General features: G+C 44.5%; 3 protein-coding genes across 7 annotated transcripts in view; 1 reads left to right on the top strand and 2 right to left on the bottom strand.

Moving 5' to 3' along the window:
- Nucleotides 1-89: 89 nt before the first annotated feature.
- Nucleotides 90-4,172, bottom strand: tbpl2 (TATA box binding protein like 2). 3 transcript variants are annotated; one of them, XM_023994087.2, is made up of 7 exons: nt 3,995-4,172; nt 3,448-3,713; nt 2,447-2,534; nt 2,219-2,310; nt 1,789-1,956; nt 1,338-1,432; nt 90-295 (listed from the first exon to the last, which is right to left on the bottom strand). In XM_023994087.2, exons 1-7 carry the CDS (start codon nt 4,037-4,039, stop codon nt 216-218), a joined length of 834 nt encoding a protein of 277 aa, XP_023849855.1. In that variant the 5' UTR covers nt 4,040-4,172; the 3' UTR covers nt 90-215. The 3 variants fall into 3 exon arrangements, with proteins under 3 accessions (XP_023849855.1, XP_023849856.1, XP_023849859.1); XM_023994088.2 differs by having other exon boundaries at nt 90-272; nt 3,995-4,166; XM_023994091.2 differs by lacking the exon at nt 90-295 and adding an exon at nt 322-829 and having other exon boundaries at nt 3,995-4,170.
- A 360-nt stretch (nt 4,173-4,532) lies between these two features.
- On the top strand, nt 4,533-11,662 carry jmjd7 (jumonji domain containing 7). Of its 3 annotated transcripts, XM_023994084.2 has the most exons (8): nt 4,534-4,782; nt 4,889-5,042; nt 5,115-5,368; nt 5,966-6,022; nt 6,654-6,749; nt 9,070-9,146; nt 9,291-9,450; nt 11,380-11,662. In XM_023994084.2, exons 1-8 carry the CDS (start codon nt 4,677-4,679, stop codon nt 11,466-11,468), a joined length of 993 nt encoding a protein of 330 aa, XP_023849852.1. In that variant the 5' UTR covers nt 4,534-4,676; the 3' UTR covers nt 11,469-11,662. The 3 variants fall into 3 exon arrangements, with proteins under 3 accessions (XP_023849853.1, XP_023849854.1, XP_023849852.1); XM_023994085.2 differs by lacking the exon at nt 5,966-6,022 and having other exon boundaries at nt 4,533-4,782; XM_023994086.2 differs by lacking the exons at nt 5,966-6,022; nt 6,654-6,749 and having other exon boundaries at nt 4,533-4,782.
- A 1-nt stretch (nt 11,663) lies between these two features.
- Nucleotides 11,664-23,910, bottom strand: part of LOC111968983 (mitogen-activated protein kinase-binding protein 1-like) — an 89,334-nt gene continuing 77,087 nt past the window's right edge. Inside the window, exons 20-30 of the mRNA XM_070445118.1 lie at nt 23,796-23,851; nt 23,426-23,686; nt 23,077-23,201; nt 21,812-21,996; nt 21,249-21,440; nt 20,825-20,900; nt 19,452-19,550; nt 18,611-18,852; nt 17,149-18,342; nt 16,743-16,828; nt 11,664-16,564 (exon numbers count right to left, since the gene is read on the bottom strand). Of these exons, the coding sequence (XP_070301219.1) occupies nt 16,259-16,564; nt 16,743-16,828; nt 17,149-18,342; nt 18,611-18,852; nt 19,452-19,550; nt 20,825-20,900; nt 21,249-21,440; nt 21,812-21,996; nt 23,077-23,201; nt 23,426-23,686; nt 23,796-23,851 (2,822 nt within the window). The 3' untranslated portion in view covers nt 11,664-16,258. The remainder of the gene's footprint in view (nt 16,565-16,742; nt 16,829-17,148; nt 18,343-18,610; nt 18,853-19,451; nt 19,551-20,824; nt 20,901-21,248; nt 21,441-21,811; nt 21,997-23,076; nt 23,202-23,425; nt 23,687-23,795; nt 23,852-23,910) is intronic.

Below are 23,910 nucleotides of genomic sequence, written 5' to 3'. Positions count from 1 at the left end.
CGCTTTTATTAGAAGGGTCCTGTATTCCATATTAATTCATTACATGTTACAAGTTGCCCATCTACACACTTTATTTAACACTCCAGAAGTGAAACACAAAAAATTAAACAATTTAGGATGTATTTATTTTACACAAATGAAAATTAAGTGCGTCAAATGCTTTCGTCGTCTTCATACAAAATCAGCGAATGCACTTCATTGCTTTCTGAATCCCTTCAGAATGGGGTATATGTTCTCAAAAGCTTCATAGATTTCTCGACGTTCTTTAGCTCCTGAAAGAAAATTGAGAATACATCTGGCTACATTTTGTTAGTTGAACATTAAATCAACATTTATTTTTAAATATGAAAATCAAGCATGGTCACGATAGTACCGTATTAGACACATTCAGGTAGGTCCCTCCCTGTTAAGCGTAACAATCAATGCCCAGTACAGTAGGTGGCAGGCAATGTAGAAGAGCAACCCGGTGAGAAAGTGGCAGAAGCGGATGTTATGTTTGAATTAGATGTCATATGGAGTGGAGATTAGAAGGATTGGATTACAGTGGCGAATGCAAAAGGAAACGAGAAGTAAAGTGGAATCTAGTAAATCCAAACCTAGTTAGTCTTTGGTCAGAGTAAGGGTTTTGCATTGATGGAGATCCGATTGAAGTCTACAAAGTGTGGATGAGGTGGCATTGATGAGAGTAATGAAGTGGGTAAATTTTTTTGTGCATCTATGGAACAGAAGGCGTGTGCTCTGTGCCTCATTAAAGATATCGGATTGGAATGTGTCGAGTGTGGATCTTCGAAGCAGGGCGCCTAGCAAGGCTGTCATCTCTGGGGTGGCACTAGAAGTAAAAGCAAAGGATATACAGTATGTGAAGAATTGGATCAAGTGGTTGGTGCACACAGACTGACCCGCATGGTGGATGGAGTGAGAAAGCCCACGCCAGCCATTCTGTTTTTTAGGGAAAAAAAATGTAATGAAGAATTTCCCTTCTCACGTGTATTTCGGTTTTATGAGAACCTGAGAGCCTTGGTGCCAAAACCCATGCAGTGTTATTTATATGTCAGGACTCCAGTCAAATGAATGTTTTGTTTCAATACCCAGTACAGTAGTTGGCGGAAGGACAAATAGGTGTATTCTGCCATAAAACCGTACAAAAATACATGTAATTAATAGGCCCTGGGTCACATTCAGTAGCCAAACATTGCAGATAGAAATGCCACGAATAGAGCCGACATGATTCCATATGCTATAAGCCAGAGAGGCATTTGTTTTACGTAGCATATTTCTATCGGGAATGTTCTACAACAATGTCCTGCTGAACCCGCCCCAGTTGTCAACATACGTACCTGTCAGAACCACTTTTCCAGACACAAAGATCAGTAACACAATACGTGGTTTCACCATGCGATAGATCAAACCAGGAAACAGTTCTGGCACATAACTAGAGGGCCAAAAGGCATCACAGTTAGTTACAGGAGAATAGGTTGCTCAGGTCTGGAGTATATTTTAATATTCTGTGAAAACAGATGATAAAATACACTATAGTATTCAAGCAACAAAATGGAAGAGTCACTGACTAAAGGATGTCTGCTAATTGTCTATAGAACAAATTTCTTAAATTTTACACTCCCCCACATGGATTTAAAAAGGAATGGACTACTGGTGTGTGGAATATGATAGTGGAAATTTATCTGCCATACATGCACCAATGAATTGATTTTAAACGCACAAGAGGGCGTGAACAAGTGCACACTTCTGGAGAAGGTTAGAAAGTCCTAACACAGCCAGTAAATGTACCTGCTGAACTGCTGATGATCCAGCAACAGACCCTCCAGCCGGATGGGGAAGCAGACATCACAGGTCCCCACCATGTTATGTATCTTGAAGTCTAGGAATTTGGCAGGAAAACCCAGCTTCTGCATCACTCGAGCATACTTGCGGGCAGCTAAGCGACACTGCTCCTCACTGTCAGAATAGAAAGCAAAAACGGCATAGTGGCATTGCTCAAGCAATGAGCGGTACATACCTAATGTTTAAATGTAGTAAAACAAGGACAGGTCCCTAGAAATGAGTGCGATACTGGTGTTCAGTTGGGCACACTAACAAAACATCTAGCAACATAAACAAAGTGTGTTTTTATTGGAAAGTTCAGGTAATATCTCAATTTAATTCCGTTTCTAAACAGTTTCTTTCTACTGAACACAACCATACTGTCCTGACGTCTCACCTCTTGGCTCCTGTGCAGACTATCTTTCCAGTGCTGAAGATGAGCGCTGTGGTCCTAGGCTCCAGTAGTCGCATAATGACTGCATCAAAACGCTGAAACATGAGTACAATGCCCACATCTTGATAATGGAAAACTATAGATCTGATCGTGACCAACTACAATTCATTCAGGAAAAAGTTACACCATACTGTATATAAAACTAAGCATAGACTGGATATACTTGAATACCTTGGGGTTGTACTCCGCATTTCTGGCTTGTAGAACAATGGACTTCAGGTCCAGTGGGCAGGCCAGATTCACTGTGGATACAATATTCCTGGGCATAAACAATAAAAGGCGTCACATGCAAGCACTGATCAATACAAGCAAGACATGTAGGGGCCAATCTGACATTGTACACCATTCCCCATTTAGTGCACCACTTTTGGCCAGAGCCAACAAAATTCCCTCTCTGTATAGTACACTACTTCATTTCCCAGGGTCGTATTCATTAGTGCAAACCCTAGTATTAGCAAAACAATTCACAACAGAAACCATTTAGATAGTCAAGGGCTACTCCAAAAGCTCAGTTCCATTACACAAGAGTCATTGGACGAAGCGTCTTATGTAGGGGGAGTTCTGTTAAGAGCTGCGACACTCGGTTTGAACGTTAAAACACACCTCTTGCAGGTACAGTTTTGGAAGCATAAGGACCTTATCTTCCATGTCAGCGAGAAATAATAAAGGTTCAATTGACACCTTTATAGGGTTAGGGATACCACACAGCCATATTTACATGTTACAGCGCTTGTTTACAGAAAACATACTGAAGACAGAGTGGACTACCTGTGCTAATTATCTATCTGCATCTCCAAACATCTGCATGTAAAAGGAAGACAGATGCCACAAATGTGTTGTCACTGAAAAATACTGTCAGCTGCCACTGTTAAAACAGTGTATATTTTGCATTTGTGAAATTATTTTCTCATCTGATATGAAAGTAGAGGGATTTATGTTTCAAGAATGGTACCGCAATTGAGAATCGAGTCACCTTCAGGATTGAGCGTGGCTGTTTTTGCTTCCATAGCCAATTCACCCTTTAAAAACAGAACATGTAAGGTCATTGGGCTAAGAAGTAACATTACGCTCCTTTATTACAATATTGGGCTAAGTTTGGAGTAAAACGTTGCAAAACGTTTTGCTAAGATGTGCATTATGAATACAACCCAGGTGATTGTAACATTACGCACTGTAACATGGGGATGATTCCAGAACTCTCAGCCACTGGGGTCACGGGTGTCATGGGACAGAAGGTAGAGGCTCCCAGCATGGCCACCTTTTTAGGGTCAGTCTCAGCAGACTCCTCTTGCCTATAGGCATCGAAGAAGCCACTGTCTTGTGTCATGTTAGCGTTAGAAGCAGCATTTCCACTGGTCTCTTCCGTAAGGACGCTGAGATCCAGATCTTTCCCGACATCCTTCTCCGGTTGGCTCAAGGAGGAGAGGTAGGATGGGCTCTTCATTCCCAGACACAAGAAAAATGCAATGGAGAGTGGAATTACATGGATTTTTAAAATTTATTATAGGCTTATTGAAAATTAAACACCTGGTTGAAGTAATTTCAAATGTTGAGGTTAATTTTGCTGAGTAATAAACTGTTTCTCCCACCTCCAAAACACTACATTGACTGCTTTCATAATCCCCTTGACACTGGCAATCAGGACCACTGTGCATATAGGGTACTTACTGATACATTTGCAATTTGGGCATCAAAATACTTTGCATGTAGGGTACTTACTGGTACATTTTCAATTGGGTCATCCAATGCTGAATCTTCATCCATGATTGATCGTATAGAAACAAACAGGATTCACTTTTAAACACCACTGGGAGCCTTGGTGGTGTTCATTGATTGACAGACAGCTAAATTAAGTACAGGTGTGAATACTCTGTAGCAAACGCCCATGCCCTGCAGGAGTACAATATGGTGTAATTGCAGACCGCATTTTGTGGCGTTTCTTGATGTGGGCATTCCTTGATATCAGGAAACGCCAATTGGTGTCTGCCATTGGTTAGTCCATTGATACCTGCCATTGGTCAGTTTTGGTGTTATGAGACTGCTGGTTTCTTGACACAGATGATTTGTTTACATAGCAGGTTAGGAGAATGAGGTAAAGGTTAGGAAAAAACTGTTTACCAAAACATGAAAGAAACTGCCAGGGACCAAGCATGAGATCAGGAAACGCCGATATTAACAAACTATTCTTTAAGTCTTCCACCAGAAGAGGGAGACAATTTGAGTCGAACTGTAGCAATCGTCTTGTAGAAGAAGTAGACGACGCATGCGCGCACAAAAGGTAAACAAATATGGAGACGCATGTGCACGTTTTTACTGTCCATTTTTTGGGGGACAAATATTGATATTACATGTTTTTTCTATGGATAATCTTCATCGGGATGTATAGAAGGAGCCCCAAAATATGTCAATTTTAAAACTGAAATCGTTTAATGGCAATGTAATGGCAGAAAATAAAACGTTAGATGCAGTGAAAAAGTGTTTGAGAGACTTCCCTCTGGAGGCTCGTGGTAAGTTAACAGCATTATCCCCTAAAACAAAAAAAGTTAAGTTTGAAATACTGTAAGTTTGTAACCCACCTATTACATGCTTGGTGATGATCTTTATTCTTTTTAGAGCTATATCTCAATAAAACAGTGCCGTGTCTAGAACAGCCCCTTTCCCCACTTGAGTTCTACCGGGAATGGATTGGTCCAAATAAACCCTGCGTCATCCGGAATGCTTTCAGTCATTGGCCAGCCTTGTCCAAATGGAATCCCTCCCATCTCCGGTACGTGTGTGCGTGCGCACTGAATGTACTGGAGTGTGCACTGGAGTAATATCATCTTCTTTTTTACTTCAGGGAAGTGGTGGGTTCAAAGGTCATCAGTGTGGCCGTGACCCCAAATGGCTATGCAGACGCAGTTAACCGGGACCGCTTTGTAATGCCTGAGGAGCGGCTGATGACCTTCTCCTCTCTGCTGGATGTTGTGGAGGGGAAGGTGGAGAGCAGGGGAGTGTTCTACGTCCAGAAACAGTGCTCTAACCTGACCGAGGAGCTGCCCGAGCTGACTGGGGACGTGGAGGCTCACATACCCTGGATGAGTGAAGCCCTCGGTGAGTTCCATACCAGGCATATGCATCATCTAGAATAAGGTGTTGTCTCACATGGCACCCTATTCCCTATATAGTTCATCACTTTAAAACGTTTGCCTCTACATAGGAAAAAGGCTACCATTTTGGATGCAGCCACTGTCTGTGTCTGAAATACGGCTCTGATCATAGGTAGTGCACTAAAGGCCTAAAAGGAATAGGGTGTCAATTTGAGAGGCATAGTAATAAAAACCACTGTAGAACTATAGAATAGATGCCTAGAAATTAGATTTGATTTGCCAGTTAATAAAACGTACAGTGCATACATTTGTAAAAAAAACGTGACAGGGATAATCACAAAGTCAGAGACTTATTTCCATTGTGGTCCCTATAACTTACAAAAAAAGAAACAAACACAAAATATCAATAGAAGTAGAGGCAGTTTGGAAAGGCAGTCTCTGGTGTGGCTTGAGTGGAGAAAGGGGAATTGATTGTTAGTCAGGGTCTGGGAGAAAGTCCGTCTGACAGACAGGCAGAGCTCTTCTTCAGGTCTCCTTGCCGTCTCCGACATTCATTGTAATTCCAGGCTTCAGTGTTTTCTTTCTTCTTTCTTCTCCGTAGGGAAGTTACCAGATGCAGTGAATTTCTGGTTAGGAGAAGCCAGTGCAGTCACGTCGAGTAAGTAGTGTTCTAGTGACACCTACATTGAGATAACAACACGTCGATGGCTATTTGCATGTCTTTGATGCATAAAATGAATGTAAAGTTACAGAACGAAGGGCTCGATTCAATCCGATCCGCTTTAGCCAACATCTGCATAGCGGTTGTTTTGGCAGTGTAAGAGGAGGAACTGCGTTAGAACTGTGAAATCCACAAGTGCCTCTAGGCATTATACATAAAGCGAACATTGCCATTGGCTGCACAGAAGTCACATTAACAGAAATCCCATGTAGCCTTGTTTTTAAGTTGGAACACTGGAATGTGAGATGTGATCTACACCTCCATTATGATGATAGAAACCCTCATTATTTAGTTTCATCATTTTTCTATTTGAGAGTAATTATGTCTCTACAGCCTACACTTTCTTGTGCTGAACTTCTAAAGTGAGTGGGACGGTGTGGCTTTGTGACAGTGATGCAAGAGCAGCGGCTCACCAATTTGACGGCTCCAACGCAGTTCCACCTCCGACACTGCCAAAACAGCCGCTATGCGGGTGTCTGCTATTGCCGGTCAATGCTGATCTGATTGAATCTAGGCCTAACTACTTTCCGGATTTTCAGAACTTGAAATCAGTGTATTTGTTTCCCAGTGCACAAGGACCACTATGAGAACCTGTACTGTGTCATCACTGGAGAGAAACACTTCATCCTTCTCCCGCCGTCTGACAGGCCCTTTATACCTTATGGTAAGACATTCAGTCTCGACGATATATACTGTGGCAGACCAGGGGGTTGGGTCAAAACGTTTACACAGATCAGACAAGGACAGAGTAGGATTAGCTCAGTTTCAAAGGTGTTTATTAAAATAATAGTCGAAAAGAACAGGTCTCCCCCAAGAGACCCTCTCTGGGATACCGTCTTCTGGGCTCCGGGTCTTGCTGTATCATGTTGGGATCCAAACTGAACTCCTTCCTGTTACCGTCACCAACTATACAGGAGTCCTTTCCTCACCCAGTCTCTTCCCTGTGTGCTGCCCTTCTGGCAGCTTTATGGGACTTGTACAGCTGGTGAGCAATCAGCCCTTGATTACGCACCAATCCCCAATCATCCCTAATTAGTCCTGGCCGGAGAGCCCGTTGAGACCTGGCACATCCAGCAGATGGAGCCATCGCTCCGTGATGTATACTCCGTCTGTCACCAGGCATCGACGAGCCTCACCTTGGTGGCTGACCTGCTGTACGCCACAATATATATTTGTATGTACAGTTGAAGTCGGAAGTTTACATACACTTAGGTTGGAGTCATTAAAACTCGTTTTTCAACTACTCCCCAAATTTCTTGTTAACAAACTATAGTTTTGGCATGTTAGTTAGGACATCTACTTTGTGCATGACAAGTAATTTTCCCAACAATTGTTTACAGACAGACAATTTCACTTATAATTAACTGTGTCACAATTCCAGTGGGTCAGAAGTTTACATACACTAAGTTGACTGTACATTTAAACAGCTTGGAAAATTCCAGAAAATGATGTCATGGCTTTAGAAACTTCTGATAGGCTAATTGACTAATCATCTGAGTCAATTGGAGGTGTATCTGTGGATGTATTTTAAGGCCTACCTTCAAACTCAGTGCCTCTTTGCTTGACATCATGGGAAAATCAAAAGAAATCAGCCAAGACCCCAGAAAAAAAATTGTAGACTTTCACAAGTCTGGTTCATCCTTGGGAGCAATTTCCAAACGCCTGAAGGTACCACGTTCATCTGTACAAACAATAGTACGCAAGTATATACACCATGGGACCACGCAGTCGTCATATCGCTCAGGAAGGAGACGCGTTCTGTCTCCTAGAGATGAACGTACTTCGGTGCGAAAAGTGCAAATCAATCCCAGAACAACAGCAAAGGACCTTGTGAAGATGCTGGAGGAAACGGGTACAAAAGTATCTATATCCACAGTGGCCGGAGAGCCCGTTGAGACCTGGCACGTCCAAGCAGATGGAGCCATCGCTTCGTGATGTTTACTCCGTCTGTCACCAGGCCTCGACGAGCCTCCCCCTCGAAGCCACTGCTCCAAAACTACCATAAAAAAGCCAGACTAGGGTTTGCAACTGCACATGGGGACAAAGATCGTACTTTTTGGAGAAATGTCCTCTGGTCTGATGAAATAAAAATATAACTTTTTGGCCATAATGACCATCATTATGTTTGGAGGAAAAAGGGGGAGGCTTGCAAGCCGAAGAACACCATCCTAACTGTGAAGCATGGGGTGGCAGCATCATGTTGTGGGGGTGCTTTTCTGCAGGAGGGACTGGTGCACTTCACAAAATAGATGGCATCATGAGGCAGGAAAATTATGTGGATATATTGAAGCAAAATCTCAAGACATCAGTCAGGAAGTTAAAGCTGGAATGCAAATGGGTCTTCCAAATGGACAATGACCCCAGGCATACTTCCAAAGTTGTGGAAAAATGACTTAAGGACAACAAAGTCAAGGTATTGGAGTGGCCATCACAAAGCCCTGACCTCAATCCCAAAGAAAGATTGTGGGCAGAACTGAAAAGGCGTGTGCGAGCAAGGAGGCCTACAAACCCGACTCAGTTACACCAGCTCTGTCAGGAGGAATGGGCCAAAATTCACCCAACTTATTGTGCGAAGCTTGTGGAAGGCTACCTGAAACGTTTTACCCATGTTAAACAATTTAAAGGCAATGCTACCAAATACTAATTGAGTGTATGTAAACTTCTGACCCACTGGGAATGTGATGAAAGAAATAAAAGCTGAAATAAATTATTCTCTCTACTATTATTCAGACATTTCACATTATTAGAATAAGGTGGTGTTCCTACCTGACCTAAAACAGGGAATTTTTACTTGGATTAAATGTCAGGAATTGTGTAAAACGGAGTTTAAATGTATTTGGCTAAGGTGTATGTAAACTTCCTACTTCAACTGTATATATCTCATTGTACAATATTAGACACTAAATTGTGTCCATGTCATGTTGTGCATCCTGTTATTTGTATGAAAAGCCCACTTTGTGGCCGTGTATGTTTTTTTTTCTCAGAGCACTACCAGCCTGCAGTGTACAGACAGAGAGAGGACGGGGACTTCGACGTGGTTGATGTGGCAGATTCAGACAAGGTGGGTTTGAGTGAAGTGAGCCTATTAGATTATTTTGGATAGTAATCCACTGGCATTCTACAATCATGATGTCAAAAACCTTTCCAGGCGTTGTGAGATCTGATGATCTGCGCAGTGAAACAGCAATTCCCTTTCTCTTCCCAGGTTCCTTGGATACCATTGGACCCGTTAAAGCCAGACCTGGAGCTTTACCCTGACTACCGCCTGGCATGCCCACTCCATGTTACTGTCAAGGCCGGGGAGATGCTCTACCTGCCCTCTCTCTGGTTCCACCATGTTCGCCAGTCTCACGGTTGCATTGCAGGTACTACAACTAGTACTGTACTGATACTACAACGCGTACTATACTATTACTTTAACTAGTACTGTAACTTGAATTAGTACTGTACTGTTACTTCAACTAGTTCTGAACTGACTGGTAGTACTACAATTAGTCCTTGTCCTGTTACTTTAATTAGTACTGTACTGTTACTTCAACTAGTTCTGAACTGACTGGTAGTACTACAATTAGTCCTTGTCGATTTTATATATCGATACTGTGACTCCCAAGTATCATTTGTAAAAAAAAAAAAATATATATATATTTATAGTGCGTTCGGAAAGTATTCAGACCCCTTCCCTTTTTTCCCACATTTTGTTACATTACAGCCTTATTCTAAAATGGATTCCACCTTTTTGTTTCTCATCAATCAAAATACCCCATAATGACAAAGCGAAAACAGAAAATGTTGCACATTTATAAAAAAACAAATACATTATTTACTTAAGTATTCAGACCCTTTGCTATGAGACTCGAAATTAAGGTGCATCCTGTTTCCATTGATAATCCTTGATGTTTCTACACTACTTGATTGGAGTCCACCTGTGGTAAATTCAATTGATTGGACATGATTTGGAAAGGTACACACTTGTCTATATTAGGTCCCACAGTTGACAGTGCATGTCAGAGCAAAAACCAAGCCATGAGGTCGAAGGAATTGTCCATAGGGCACAGATCCGGGGAAGGTTACCAAAACAATTCTGTAGCATTGAAGGTCTTCAAGAACACAGTGGCCTCCATTATTCTTAAATGGAACAAGTTTGGAACCACCAAGAATCTTCCTAGAGCTGGCCGCCGGACAAACTGAGCAATCGGGGAGAAGGGCCTTGGCCAGGGAGGTGACCAAGAACCCGATGGAGTTTGGAGAACCTTCCAGAAGGACAACCATCTCTGCAGCACTCCACCAATCAGGCTTTTATGGTAGAGTGGCCAGACAGAAAACGATCCTCAGTAAAAGGCACATGACAGCCCACTTGGAGTTTGCCAAAAGCTACCTAAAGGACTCTGACCATGAGAAACAAGATTCTCTGGTCTGATGGAACCAAGATTGAACTCTTTGGCCTGAATGACAGGTGTCACATCTGGAGGAAACCTGGCACCATCTCTACGGTGAAGCATGGTGGTGGCAGCATCATGCTGTGGGTATGTTTTTCAGCGGCAGGGACTGAGAGACTAGTCGGATCGAGGGAAAGATGAACGGAGCAAAGTACAGAGAGATCCTTGTTGAAAACCTGCTCCAGAGCGCTCAGGACCTCAGACTGAGGCGAAGGTTCTCCTTCCGACAGGACAACGACCCTAAGCACACAGCCAAGACAATGCAGGAGTGGCTTCGGGACAAGTCTCTTGAGTGGCCCGGACTTGAACCCAATCTCTGGAGAGACTTGAAAATAGCTGTGCAGCAACGCTCCCCATCCAACCTGACAGAGCTTGAGATGATCAGCAGAGAAGAATGGGAGAAACTCCCCAAATACAGGTGTGCCAAGCTTGTAACGTTCTACCCAAGAAGACATGAGGCTGTAATCGCTGCCAATGGTGCTTCAACAAAGTACTGAGTAAAGGGTCTGAATACTTATGTAAATATATTATTTCATTTATTATTTTTATACATTGGCCAAAAATTCTACTAAACCTGTTTTTGCTTTGTCATTATGGGGTATTGTGTGTAGATGAGAAAAAACTAACAATTTAATCGATTTTAGAATAAGGCTGTAACGTAATAAAATATGGAAAGTCAAAGGGGTGTGAATACTTTCCAAATGCACTGTACATATAATCACAATACACATCGTATCGGCACCGAAGTATCGTGATATCGTACAGTAAGGTTCCTGACAATTCACGGCCTTACTATTGAGGCTCTGTTTACAAGGATCATGTATGTATCTTTAAACATATTTTTGTTTTCTTCCTCAGTGAATTTCTGGTATGATATGGAGTATGACATCAAATACAGCTACTTCCAGCTGGTGGAGTCGCTGGCTGGAGCTGTGGGGCCGCTTTGACATTTAAATTAATCTGATATACCAGCAAATGTCTTTATGGTAGTGCCTCAAATGGCAACCTATTCCCTTTTTATAGTGCACTACTTTTGACCTGGGCCCATAGGGCTCTAGTTAAAAGTAGTTCAGTATATAGGGAATAGGGTGCCATTTAGGATGTATCCTATGTAAATAAAGCGCTTAGTCTGAAAAAACAAGTTGAGTGTAATAAATATGTTTTTATTCTCCAGCAGAAAGAGAAGTACAGGGAGGGAATACAGTAAAAACACTAAGAACACTAAACTGAGGTTGGTGCAAAACAGAAAACAAAAGCTCATAAAATGTCTGAGAAGTGATCATTCCTAAAAGAGGAACATTCTGGTCCATAATCTGTAGTTTAAGACAAGTAATCATCATAGAGAAGGTGGGGTTATTAAGAACGAGGGTCAGCTACAGATTATACCAGCTTGTGAAAAAGAGTGGGATCGACTCGTACAGTGAAACAAGCCTAGGGTACGTTGAACCATGCAATCCTACTGGAACGAGCCGGTCAACCTCCACACCTCACCACCCTTCATGCATAAATACTGATGCATACTGGCAGCAGATAGGTGCACCTGTACTACTGTCCCATCAAACACAATCCTACGGTCTTAATGAAACCTCCAGTCTAGTTAAGGTCACAGTTCTGAATATTGTCAGTCAGATGGGGAAATACTGAATAACTAATAAACAGTTGAATATACTTCATTCTTATTCTATACCATGACTCATGTCATTTCAGGGTTTGACTGCACTTTTAAATCTTTGTGGTCTGTCTATGCACATTCATCTAGTCATGTACAAACAATGTTTTAATCAAAACTAGAGAAAATATAGAGTTCTAGGTATGGCATTTTGAGAGGCTGTAAGAACCTTTGGGTGCCTGATAAGACTGTTTCTACCAATGAGTGTAAGTTTATAACAAGTTTATCAATAACTCAGGAAATTAAACAGTATTGTATGCACAGGTGATTCAAATATTGTTTGAGGGCACTAGTGTATTGAAAAGTATGTAAAACACAGCACAGAATAATCCTGACCAGAGAAATTGTAGGATAGGGCTTTCTGTTTTAGTAGCAACTGGGCAGTGATGGAGGTTCAACAGCAGAGGGCAGTGTTGTGCTAGTCTGCAGCCACAATCATAGCAGCATCAGAACACAATTATTATTCTGTGAGCCTTTGACACAACAGTTACACCATTACACAGAGACCCAGGTTTATTTTAGTAGCCTAAACTATTACAAATACATTAATCTGACCTATGACCATTTTGATAGGAATGAAAGTGCATTGTTATTGGGGTGGAAAAGTGCCAGGGACCAGGATGAAAACACCACAGCCAGACAAGAGCCAATAAATGTTGAGGAATTCTTAAGAGGTGTGGGAAAAAAATGTTTTCTGCCCGGTTTGTATCTGATGCAAGAGCTGTGAGCTAGATTTGTTCTCTGGTAACCCAGCCCTAACATGCTGACCAGCCCGGACACATCGCGTGCGCGAGCGTTGCAAAATAAATTTTGAAATCCATGTTATTCAATTATTGCACCCACACTGCTCGCGCGTGCCGCGTTGCCAAGGGCTAAAATAGAAGTCATTCCTATTTCTGACGCAGATCGCGCTGCAAGTCCTGCCTCTCTCATCTCCTCATTGGTTTATAGAAGCAGGTACCCACGTGCCATCTCCTCATTGGTTATACCCACATGGGTGATTGAAAGACGAACTGTTTTGCTGGTTGTCGTGGTAATACTAGGAAAGTTTAGATGCCAATCACCATATCAATTCAAAGATGAAAAAGCCTGGAAGGAGGAGAGATGACTAGAAACGATTCGGTTGACCGTTTTATGTGTGGATTAATTGTCGGAGTAGAGGACCTTGTGCATTTCAGGTAAAATGACAACTCAATGTTTATATCCCAGGACAAATTAGCTAGCAACAGCAAGCTAGCTAAATAGGACAAATTATCTAGCATGTGCAAGCTAGCTAGCTAAATTGCCATACATGTTTAATGCTTTTCGACCTGTCCCCAAATTAATGTAATTGGTTCAGTTTGTTTTGATATTTTAACCTGCGTGTCGTGATCGTGTTTGGTGTGGGGGGACAAAATACATTTATGCACGATGGCGCACGTGCGCAGCCGGTTTGGGTTCCGAGATGTGATATCTGTATTCAGAGTCATCAGAAAATGCTTCTCCTCAGTGTCATTCGTTTCCCACAGCAGTAGCTCAATTTCAGTAGTCACCTTTTGATTACAATTCAATATTATTTTGGTATAACCCAACACATTTTAAACTATGAAAAACGCTGGTTTTGAATTAAGGCACCCATTTCCTTGAGACAATTTGTATTATTATTTGCACACCTTGAACATCAATTTGGAATACAAAAAATGTACTGGGAATACAATTCACATGTTTTATAAAACCATCCAGCATAGTTAATGAACGAGGAGACTCTCAGTTGATACTGTATATTTTCAAGTCTTCTGTTTTTGCAATGTTGGTCCTCCACTGGTGACCTAGCTCTGGTACAAAACAAACTACAACTCACAAGGGGCTGACAACTCCCTTTGTAACGTGGACCTTTTACAACATAATAAATACAACCACACATCACACACAGACAGGGCCTCTCAAAACACAATGTATCAAATCACCCACTAAAACATGATTATGTCTGATTAATCTGGCTTTTAAGACTTGAAAGGGTCCTGTGTTCCTCTAGTAGTGTGGAGGTTGCTATGGCCTGGTGTCGGTGGGTAAAAGCCCTGGTAGGGACAGGTACACCAACACAGACATTTCACATTGTAGTGATAACAATTGTTTGTATTGTTTTAGAGCACTGGGGTCAGGAATGGCATTGAACAGCAACACCCTCTGATTGTCCAAAAAGTGCAGCTTCTGCTACCCAAAACGACAGCCAGCATCAAGCTCCAACCACTGGCATAGCACACGCCCCTGCAAGGCAGGTGGCCGCCAGCCCCCCATATAGCATATGAACACGTCATAAGCCATGAATTATTTTATTTGAATGACAGGAAATTAGCTTTAAAACTGCAAAAAAATTCTCAGCCTCATGGCAAAATGTGTAGAATAACAGGACATTTGATCAGGGATTCTTGAAAGTTGGGACAATCCTTGTCCGGCAGGGAAACTTTTATTTGATAGTTAAAAAAAAATGATTTTGTTGCATTATTTGAGCTTAAAATCTACTTGTTTTGGGAATATATGATTGTCGGCTGATGCCTGGAAATGCCCTTGTCTGGAGCAAAGGAACCCAATTTAAAATTCTAAAAACAGGCAATTATGGAGATTTTATTGGAGATTTTCAAATGAATCATTTCCCATATTTTACAAATGTTTGTCTCCAACTTTTGTTGTTTTGAGCATCGGTTGTCAATTACATCACTGATGGTCCACCCCCTTATGATCGTTTTTTGTGTAAATATTCAGAACAAATATTTTCATCACTGCTCTGTAACATATGCTTAAACAATTGAAGCATTTGATTTGCTAGACCTAAAAGATCATGTTTGCTTTCTAAATGTTTTATGTTCTAAATCTAGAAAAACATGTCACAATGCTAAAGAAAGTTGTCCTGGAGCATTTAGTAGTGCTAAATATTTGTATTTAATTTATTTATTTAACCTTTATTTAACTAGGCAAGTCAGTTAAGAACAAATTCTTATTTACAATGACGGCCTACCCTGGCCAAACCCTAACGACGCTGGGCCAATTGTGCGCCGCCCTATGGGACTGCCAGTTGTGATACAGCCTGGAATCAAACCAGGGTCTGTAGTGACACCTCTAGCACTGAGATGCAGTGCCTTAGACCGCTGCGCCACTCGGGAGTACTATAAAACAAAACAAAAAGAAGTTTGGAAGTTGCTTTTTCCTTTACATGGTGTGATTGCTGGTACTTTGGTCTATCAAAATATAGATTTCAACTTTTGTTAATATTAAGACAAATATTTGTGGAAAAAAAGTTGAGATTGTCCCATCTTTTAAGAATCCCTGAGCTCTAAAACATCAACATTTTCTCTCAGCCTCATGGCAATATGTGTCAAATAGCATGATATAAGCTATAAATCTGCACATTTTTCTTTCTGTGGGGACACCTTGCAAGAGGGGCCCGCAAAACTACGCTACGCCACTGGCTCCAACGCAGCAACTCTATGGCATCCGGCATTTCCATAACAACAACTTCATTAAAACAAAGTAGCAGGGCACAATATTTGGCAACAGGGGTAAATAAAACCAGTGGTCATGAGAGTGCAGGTGTCTGGTAGGTACTGTAGAAGCACACAATATAGTAGAGGGGGGAAGGGTGATGAATGACAGTCTAGTGCAGCTCAGCCACACTGGGAAGGAATGCTGAGGCATTGATCATCCTGAGGAGTCTCCTTACAGTATCAGTGCTATTGGTTATGAGTGTTACATGTTAGCCTACTACAGTGGGCCATTGTGCTGAGTCCAACCCTCCAAACCCATCCTAGGCCTACAGAGATCTGACAGGGAGAGAGGGGACCACCCAACCAGAGGGTGCAGCAGAGAGAAAGAGAGATAAGTGCTTTAAAAAAAAAAAAACACTTCTAAAAAATATGTACAGGCATCCTTCAGGAATATTTTAATCTGTTCATTTTAAAAACGTGTCGAGAAAAAAATTAAATAAAAAGAAGTACTGTAGTCTGCAGATATCCTTGCACAATGGCTTAAGATCCTACATTTGCAAGGGGGTTGGTTCAGTCTTCAAGGAAGGGTGTGAAAGAAGAGGAGTATTTAGGAGAGCTGCTTGTTGTCCAGCCTCTTCTCCACAGCTTGAAGGAGGAGCTCAGAGTACTGCTCCAGCAGAGCCAGAGTCCTCTCCTCCCCCGAGGCTAATCTCCCCGCCCCTGGTTCTACTGGTCCTACGGGCCGGCAGCCCACTGTACACAGGGAGCCTCCTGCTGCAGGTCCTCCAGAGGGGGATGGGGGTGAGCTCTGGGGCAGGGAGCTCAGCTCGGCCCTCACCACCTCAAAGGCCTCAGACAGGACCTGGGCCATCTCATGGTGCTCCTGCCTGGAGTCTACAGGCACACTGTTCACCTGCAAGACACAGACATGACCAACATTACCACAAAAACGAAGTGTATGGAAATGTTTAAAAAAAATTATGTAAACTTAACATAAAACAGACAGATAGTGGCCAATAAAATAGTAGCCAATGTAAAAAAATATATATTTTTAGTGAACGGGATACTTATTGGGGGAGTGAGTGACTCACCATTCTGTAGAGCTGGGAGGCCTTCCTAAAGGTGTTCTGTAGCTCGCTGGCCACCACCCTGCACGACTCCATACTGAGAGAACCGTCTAATGAAAAGCGAGTTATACATGGTCAGGCTGACGCCGCTTAAACCATCCTACTGCAAGTCTCATCATATGTGTCAGTCTAGACCACAAGAAACTAGTCAAGTCAAAAACAGAACAGCAAGACGGAAAATAGCTAGGTTATTTCATTGGACAACCCATAGCTAGTATGTCAATACAAGGCTGTGTTCTAGCTACTACACAAGGAAGGAAAGGACAAACAGGAGGACCACAGAGGGAATGCTTTTCATGGAAACGGGGAAGTGACAGAGATGGAGAGAAAAAGAAAGAGGGACATGAAAGAGAGCGAGAGCATGCCTCACCCGTCAGGAGAAAATGGTTAAGTGACGGAGGACAGGGTGAAGGTGAAGAGTATATGGGGGTGGAGACTGAGACGGTAGGCCACACGGCACCAGTAGTAAAGAAGTGCTTGGTGTTGGCCAGGGGCAGGCCCAGACGCAGAGATGACAGGATGAAGGAGGGAGATCGCTGGAGCAAACCTGTGCGGTCCTGGCCGGAACCTCCAGATGACAGCAGGTATACGGGACTGCCCTGTAGAGACACCTCCATCGCGGGACTCTTCTCCTGGGTCAGGCCCTGGCTCTCCTCCATCTTTGGCTGTTCTAGTCTGTTGTCTACCACGGGGGCCTCAGGACGCAGCTCCGTGGTAAGAAAACGCTGCTCCGCCTCAGGACTCCGAGCTGGGGAGAGGGACAGTGCAGTGACTAGCTGGACTTTGTTGGTGAGTACTGGATGAGTCTGGCCCTGGTGAGGTAACAAGCTGACTGGAGATCTGGAAGAGAGGTCGTTGTCCTCTTTGACAGTCTTGGAGGAGGCGGCGGTCTTGAAGGTACTGTTGGGAGTGAAGACCGCCAGGGAGGGCTTGTCTGGGAGGGGCTTGGAGATGTCCAGGTTGAGCTGGGGCCGGGTGCTGCACATCAGCTTAGCCTGCAGACTCTTGGTGGTTGGGTTGGAGTTGCTTGGAGAGCTAGTGATGAGGGTGGGGATAACTGCAGCATGGGGCATGGCTAAACCCAACGCCAGAGGGGAGGAGGAGGATAAGGTGGAAGAGACCACGGCCACGGGGTTAGACGGTTTAGTACTAAGACTCTGGGAGCTCTGGGAGGAGCAGCTCCGACTCTTGGTGGGAGCGTTGGACGTGTCAGAGCTGGACCCCCTGCGTGACTCTGTTGACCCAGACTCTTCCTCGGCCACGTTTAAGCTGTCTCCCATGGACATGGAGCGGGACATCTTGGCCATGGAGCTGGTGGTGGGGCTCATGTAGGAGCAGCGGGATTTGACGCTCCTGGGCGTGGGGGCAGTGCCATGACTGCTACTGGTGATGTCCCGGGGTTGTGGGGAGGTGGGGCTGCAGAGGGGGGGCACACTGGGCAGGGTGCGGCGGGGGGTTGTGGGGAGGGTCACTGGACGCTCGTTGGCCTGGGATTGATGAGACTGGGAGTGATGGGGCTGAGGGGCTACCTCCTTGGAAGGCCGAGACAGGCTCAGAGGCATTTCTACGAGTAACAAGAGAGGGACAGACAGAGAAGGAAGGTAAATGATTAGCCTATGCAGGCCAGGGCAGTGTTAACAACATTTCTGTCTCTTATTAGACATTCAAGGAAGAGCTTGACCTTTTACACCATGCGTAGAATATAAAATGAGGACCTTTTTAAATCATAACATTTTCCTGCAAAACATCATCATAAAGTGTTCCTGTAATACATGATCATAACATCAATACACTAGCTAGACATGATCACAATCACATCCGTAGTGTCTCACCCTCAGTGTGCAGGTTCTGGACTGACTGGGACTTCCTCATGCCTGTAGATGTGAGGTGTGATGCTGCAGCCTTGGCCACAGGACTGACTATCCTACGGGAGTCCACTGCAGGGTTAAAAAGCTTCTTCCTCAGAGGAGAGGCCCGGAGATTCAGACCCTTCTCCGTAGTGGTAGTGTCCACTACTTCTAGTCTCCCGGTAGTGCCCTTCTGAGATTCTTCTGAGCCCTTTCTCTGGCTGTGGCTCTGGCCCGGGTTGTGGCTCTGGCCCTGGTTGTGGCTCTGGCCCTGGCTGTGGAGTTGGCTCTGGCCCTGGTTGTGGCTCTGGCCCTGGCTGTGGAGTTGGCTCTGGCCCTGGTTGTGGCTCTGGTCCTGGTTGTGGCTCTGGTCCTGGCTGTGGCTCTGGCCCTGGCTGTGGCTCTGGCCCTGGCTGTGGCTCTGGCCCTGGCTGTGGCTCTGGCCCTGGCTGTGGCTCTGCTGGCTCTGGTCCTGGTGTGGCCTTGGCTGTGCTCTGGCCCTGGTTGTGGCTCTGGTCCTGGTTATGTGCCTTGGCTCTGTCCTGCCTGGCTGTGGCGTTGGCTCTGGTCCTGGCTGTGGCCTTGGCTCTGGCCCTGGCTGTGGCCTTGGCTCTGGCCCTGGCTGTGGCCTTGGCTCTGGGCCTGGCTGTGGCCTTGGCTCTGGGCCTGGCTGTTGCTCTGGCCCTGGCTGTGGCTTTGGCTCTGGCCTTGGCTCTGGCCCTGGCCCTGGCTGTGGCCTTGGCTCTGGCCCTGGCTGTGGCCTTGGCTCTGGCCCTGGCTGTGGCCTTGGCTCTGGCCCTGGCTGTGGCCTTGGCTCTGGTTGTGCTCCATGAGGGGCCTCACCTCAGAGACCAGGGGCCTCACCACACCGCTGGCTACCTTCCCCTCAACACCGCTCTTCGATGGGAATGGAAAGGCAGTCCTGCTAGAAAGGAAAAACTGTGAGCCATTCAGTTAGGACTGTTTGTCAACATATTCAGTCATCTAAAAGGATAGCTCACTTTTGTGATAGATGAGTGTGGGTTAACAGAATGTTCTTTGGTCAACTAACTGATACACTAAATGGCCAAAAGTAAAAACGAGCACACAGCCATGCAATCTCCATTTACAAACATTGGCAGTAGAATGGCCCATACTGAAGAGCTCAGTGACATTCAACGTGGCACCGTCATAGGATGCCACCTTTCCAACAAGTCAGTTTGTCAAATTTCTGCCCTGCTAGAGCTGCCCCGGTCAACTGTAAGTGCTGTTTTTGTGAAGTGGAAACGTCTAGGAGCAACAACGGCACAGCCGCGAAATGGTAGGCCACACAAGCTCAAGAACGGGACCGCCGAGTGCTGAAGCGCGTACAAATCATCTGTCCTCAGTTGCAACACTCACTACCCAGTTCCAAACTGCCTCTGGCAGCATAAGAACTGTTAGTCGGGAGGTTCATGAAATGGGTTTCCATGGCCGAGCAGCCGCACCAAGCCTAAGATCACCATGCACAATACCAAGCGTCGGCTGGAGTGGTGTAACGCTCGCCGCCATTGGACTCTGGAGCATTGGAAACGCGTTCTCCGGAGTGAGGAATTACGCTTCACCATCTGGCAGTGCGACGTACGAATCTGGGTTTGGCGGATGCCAGGAGAACGCTACCTGCCCCAATGCATAGTACCAACTGCAACATTTGGTGGAGGAGGAATAACATTCTTGGGCTGTTTTTCATGGTTCGGGTTAGGCTCCTTTGTTCCAGTGAAGAGAAATCTTAACACTACAGCATACAATGACATTCTAGACGATTCTGTGCAACAGTTTGGGGAAGGCCCTTTCCTGTTTCAGCATGACAATACCCCCGTGCACAAAGCGAGGTCCATACAGAAATGGTTTGTTGATCGGTGTGGAAGAACTTGACTGGCGTGCACAGAGCCCTGACCTCAACCGTATCGAACACCTTTGGGATGAATTGCAACGCGGACTGCGAGCCAGGTCTAATCCCCCAACATCAGTGCCCGACCTCACTAATGCTCGTGGCTGAATGGAAGCAAATCCCCACAGCAACGTTCCAACATCTAGTGGAAAGCCTTCCCAGAATCGTGGAGGGTGTTATACCAGGAAAGGGGGGACCAACTCCATATTAATGCCCATGATTTCATTATGAGAAGTTCGATGAGCAGGTGTCCACATACTTTTGGACCATGTAGTGTAGGTATGCCATACCTTCCAGTAGAACATTGGGACAGGAACTTGGAGGAGATGCTGACACTGTCAGGGGTGACAACTCTGGTCGGGCTCACTGACAATCAAAGAGGAGAAATACAATGAATACATCTGAAATACTTTTACTATTAACTTGTGTGTGTCTCTATATGTGTATACTATTGTGTCTAATGTACTCCTGGCTGCACAATTCAGTTGTGTGGACAATAAAGTTTGAATTGAATATTCCATGTGCCAGTTGAAAGGGAAGCTTTCATGAATCTTTCTGGGTGCATCCCAATAATATCTATTTTCTCCTGAAGTGTGCACTCGTTCACTACCTCCCACAAATCTAAAAGCACTGAATTGGTGGAGGCATGGGCTAGTGGGAGTTTCCACCACATTTCTTATACCAGTCAAGGAGAGACATATATGCTGTTCTTACCTGGGTTTTTAAGCTCAGCCAGGTTGCCAAAGTGCTGTTTGAGGAAGGCCTCCTGGTCAGGGGTCTTAGGTACTACTGTTGCCCCCTTGGCCTCTCCCCTCCCTACGCCCCCCTCCTCTTCCTCCTCCAGTTCCTCCATGTCCAATTCAGAGGAGTTCCCATCCACACTGAGAGGCTCTGTGGGCTCAGAGTCTGACACAGAGAAAATAGATTTGAATAACTTTATTTTTCCTGTTAGAACTGTAGTCATACGACACAGAAAACACACAGATATCCAGAGTTGTTAAAAAAAAACATCTGTTTGAATCGTGATTGGTGAAAAAAAATAGTTTGTTGTAATTATCCAGGAAATGCAGATGAGCTTTGTGATTTACATAAATTCCCTGAAAACCCACATTAACACACGGTTATATTAACAGTATTGCACTTTTCATGTAGTCTACTTTCAGCCAGCTAATAGCCTAACCACCGATCAATCAACATTATGGACTAAACATCAAAAACTGTTGCTGCAGTAATATTTTTGGTCAAATTAAGATCCTATGCCTCTGTGTGTGTCTCACCCTCTCCAGGAGGCTGCTGCTGGCTGTCTGGGCTGGACCATCTGCTGCTGGAATAGTCCACAGAGCAGGCGCTGTCTGGGCTGTGTTTGTCACGGTGGCCCTGGCTCCACTGGTTGTGGTTCTGGTACCCCTTCACACTCCTGCTGGTCTCAGGCCCGGGCAGTAGCTCTTTCACTAGGTACTCACTATAGAGGAAACACAGATAGTGGATATATGGGTTGGAACTAGGTGGTATGTAAACTGTATATATGGACTACGGTATCTGATATGTAGGGCGCTGGTATTCATAAAGTATCTCAGATTAGGTTTGCTAATCTAGGATAAGGTCTCCCTGGTCTTTTATAATCTAAAAGGCAAAACTGACCCTAGATTAGAACTATACTGCGCAAAAATATAAACACAACATTCAATCATTTCAATGATTTTACTGAGTTACAGTTCATATAGGGAAATCAGTCATTTGAAATAAATGAATTAGGCCCTAATCTATGGATTTCACATGACTGGGAGCCAGGCCCACCCACTGGGGAGCCAGGCCTAGCAAATCCTAATACATTTTCCCCCACAAAAGGGCTTTAATACAGACAGAAATACTCCTCAGTTTCATCTGCTGTCCGGGTAGCTGATCCCGCAGGTGAAGAAGCAGGAAGTGTAGGTCCTGGGCTGGCGTGGTTACACGTGGTCTGCGGTTATGAGGCCGGTTGGACGTACTGCCAAATTCTCTAAAACGACTTTGGAGGCGGCTTATTATAGAGAAATTAACATCCAATTCTCTGGCAACAGCTCTGGTGGACATTCCTGCAATCAGCATGCCAATTGCACGCTCCCTCAAAACATCTGTGGCATTGGGTTGTGTGACAAAACGGCACATTTTAGAGTGGTCTTTTATTGTCACCAGCACAAGGTGCACCTATGTAATGATCATGCTGTTTAATCAGCTTCTTGATATGCCATGCCTGTCAGATGGTTGGAATATCTTGGCAAAGGAGAAATGCTCACTAACAGGGATGTAAAAAAAAATGTTTTTGCATATTAAACATTTCTGTGATCTTTTATTTCAGTTCATCAAACATGGCACCAACACTTTACATATTGCATTCATATTTTTGTTCAGTGTAATTTGGGATGCTTTATGAATACAACCCCAGGAGTTTTTTCAGGTCAGAGGCACTTGGTCAGTGACAACTAAAGGCCCAAACTATGCAGTAATTTTTTGGCCATATACAGTGAGGAGAAAATGAGATACACTTATGGCGAGTGTTTACCTGCCAGCTAAGCTAGCCCTGTCCTCACAGCCCTCGGGGTAGATCACTGAGCCTGTCTCTGGGGTCTGTGGAGAGAACATGATGTAGTGGGGTCGCTGCTGGGACCTCTGCTCAGACTCATCCCCCTGCAAGGAGCAAACAGAGACATTTTAGTATGAGTTCTGATGGTTTGAACAAAAAAGTATACTTTATTCTACCTATAAGTGTTCCTATGGGCCCTGGTCAAAAGTAGTGCAGGGATTAGGGTACTATTTGGGACGAAGACAAAGAAGCCTTTTTGAAGTCCACTTTACTTCCACTGTCCTTCCACGAGTGGTTGGATATTTCCCTCTCTCTGTGATCCACTCACCCATGCAGTAAGGGGTTGCAGGCTGATGGTGCTGCCCAGTTCATCCTCCCTGAATGGGTCTCTGAAAGCATCAGGCTGGGTCTTGGTCTTGTTGGGGGAGGAGGGGGGCATGGCGAAGGAATCCAGCTGTCTGAGGTCCAACATGGACTTGACCATCAGCTCCATGCTGACCATGCCTCTGGACCAGCGGCGCCGTGGACGGGGACCCCTTTCCTCACAGTGATGATTGGCCTGGGAGGAACGCCTGCCAAAAGAGCTCTCCTATAGGGACAGACAGACAGACAAGGGTTCAGTTAACAGTTTATAAGGGGAATATTCACTGACTGTGTTACTGGGAAAATATTCACTGACAGTTACAAGAAATACTAACCCTTTTCAGTTCTCTGCCGTGAGAGTTAAGTGAGTTGTGCTTATCGTCTGAGGTGTCTGGAAAGCAAACACAAAACCAACCGATATTTCAGGATGTGTACTGCCATCAACATTGC

This window comes from Salvelinus sp. IW2-2015, linkage group LG9 (assembly GCF_002910315.2).
Source record: "Salvelinus sp. IW2-2015 linkage group LG9, ASM291031v2, whole genome shotgun sequence".
In the NCBI taxonomy this organism is placed as follows: domain Eukaryota; kingdom Metazoa; phylum Chordata; class Actinopteri; order Salmoniformes; family Salmonidae; genus Salvelinus; species Salvelinus sp. IW2-2015.
Note: the sequence above shows the minus strand (reverse complement) of the source record. Positions and strands in the feature narration are given on the sequence as shown.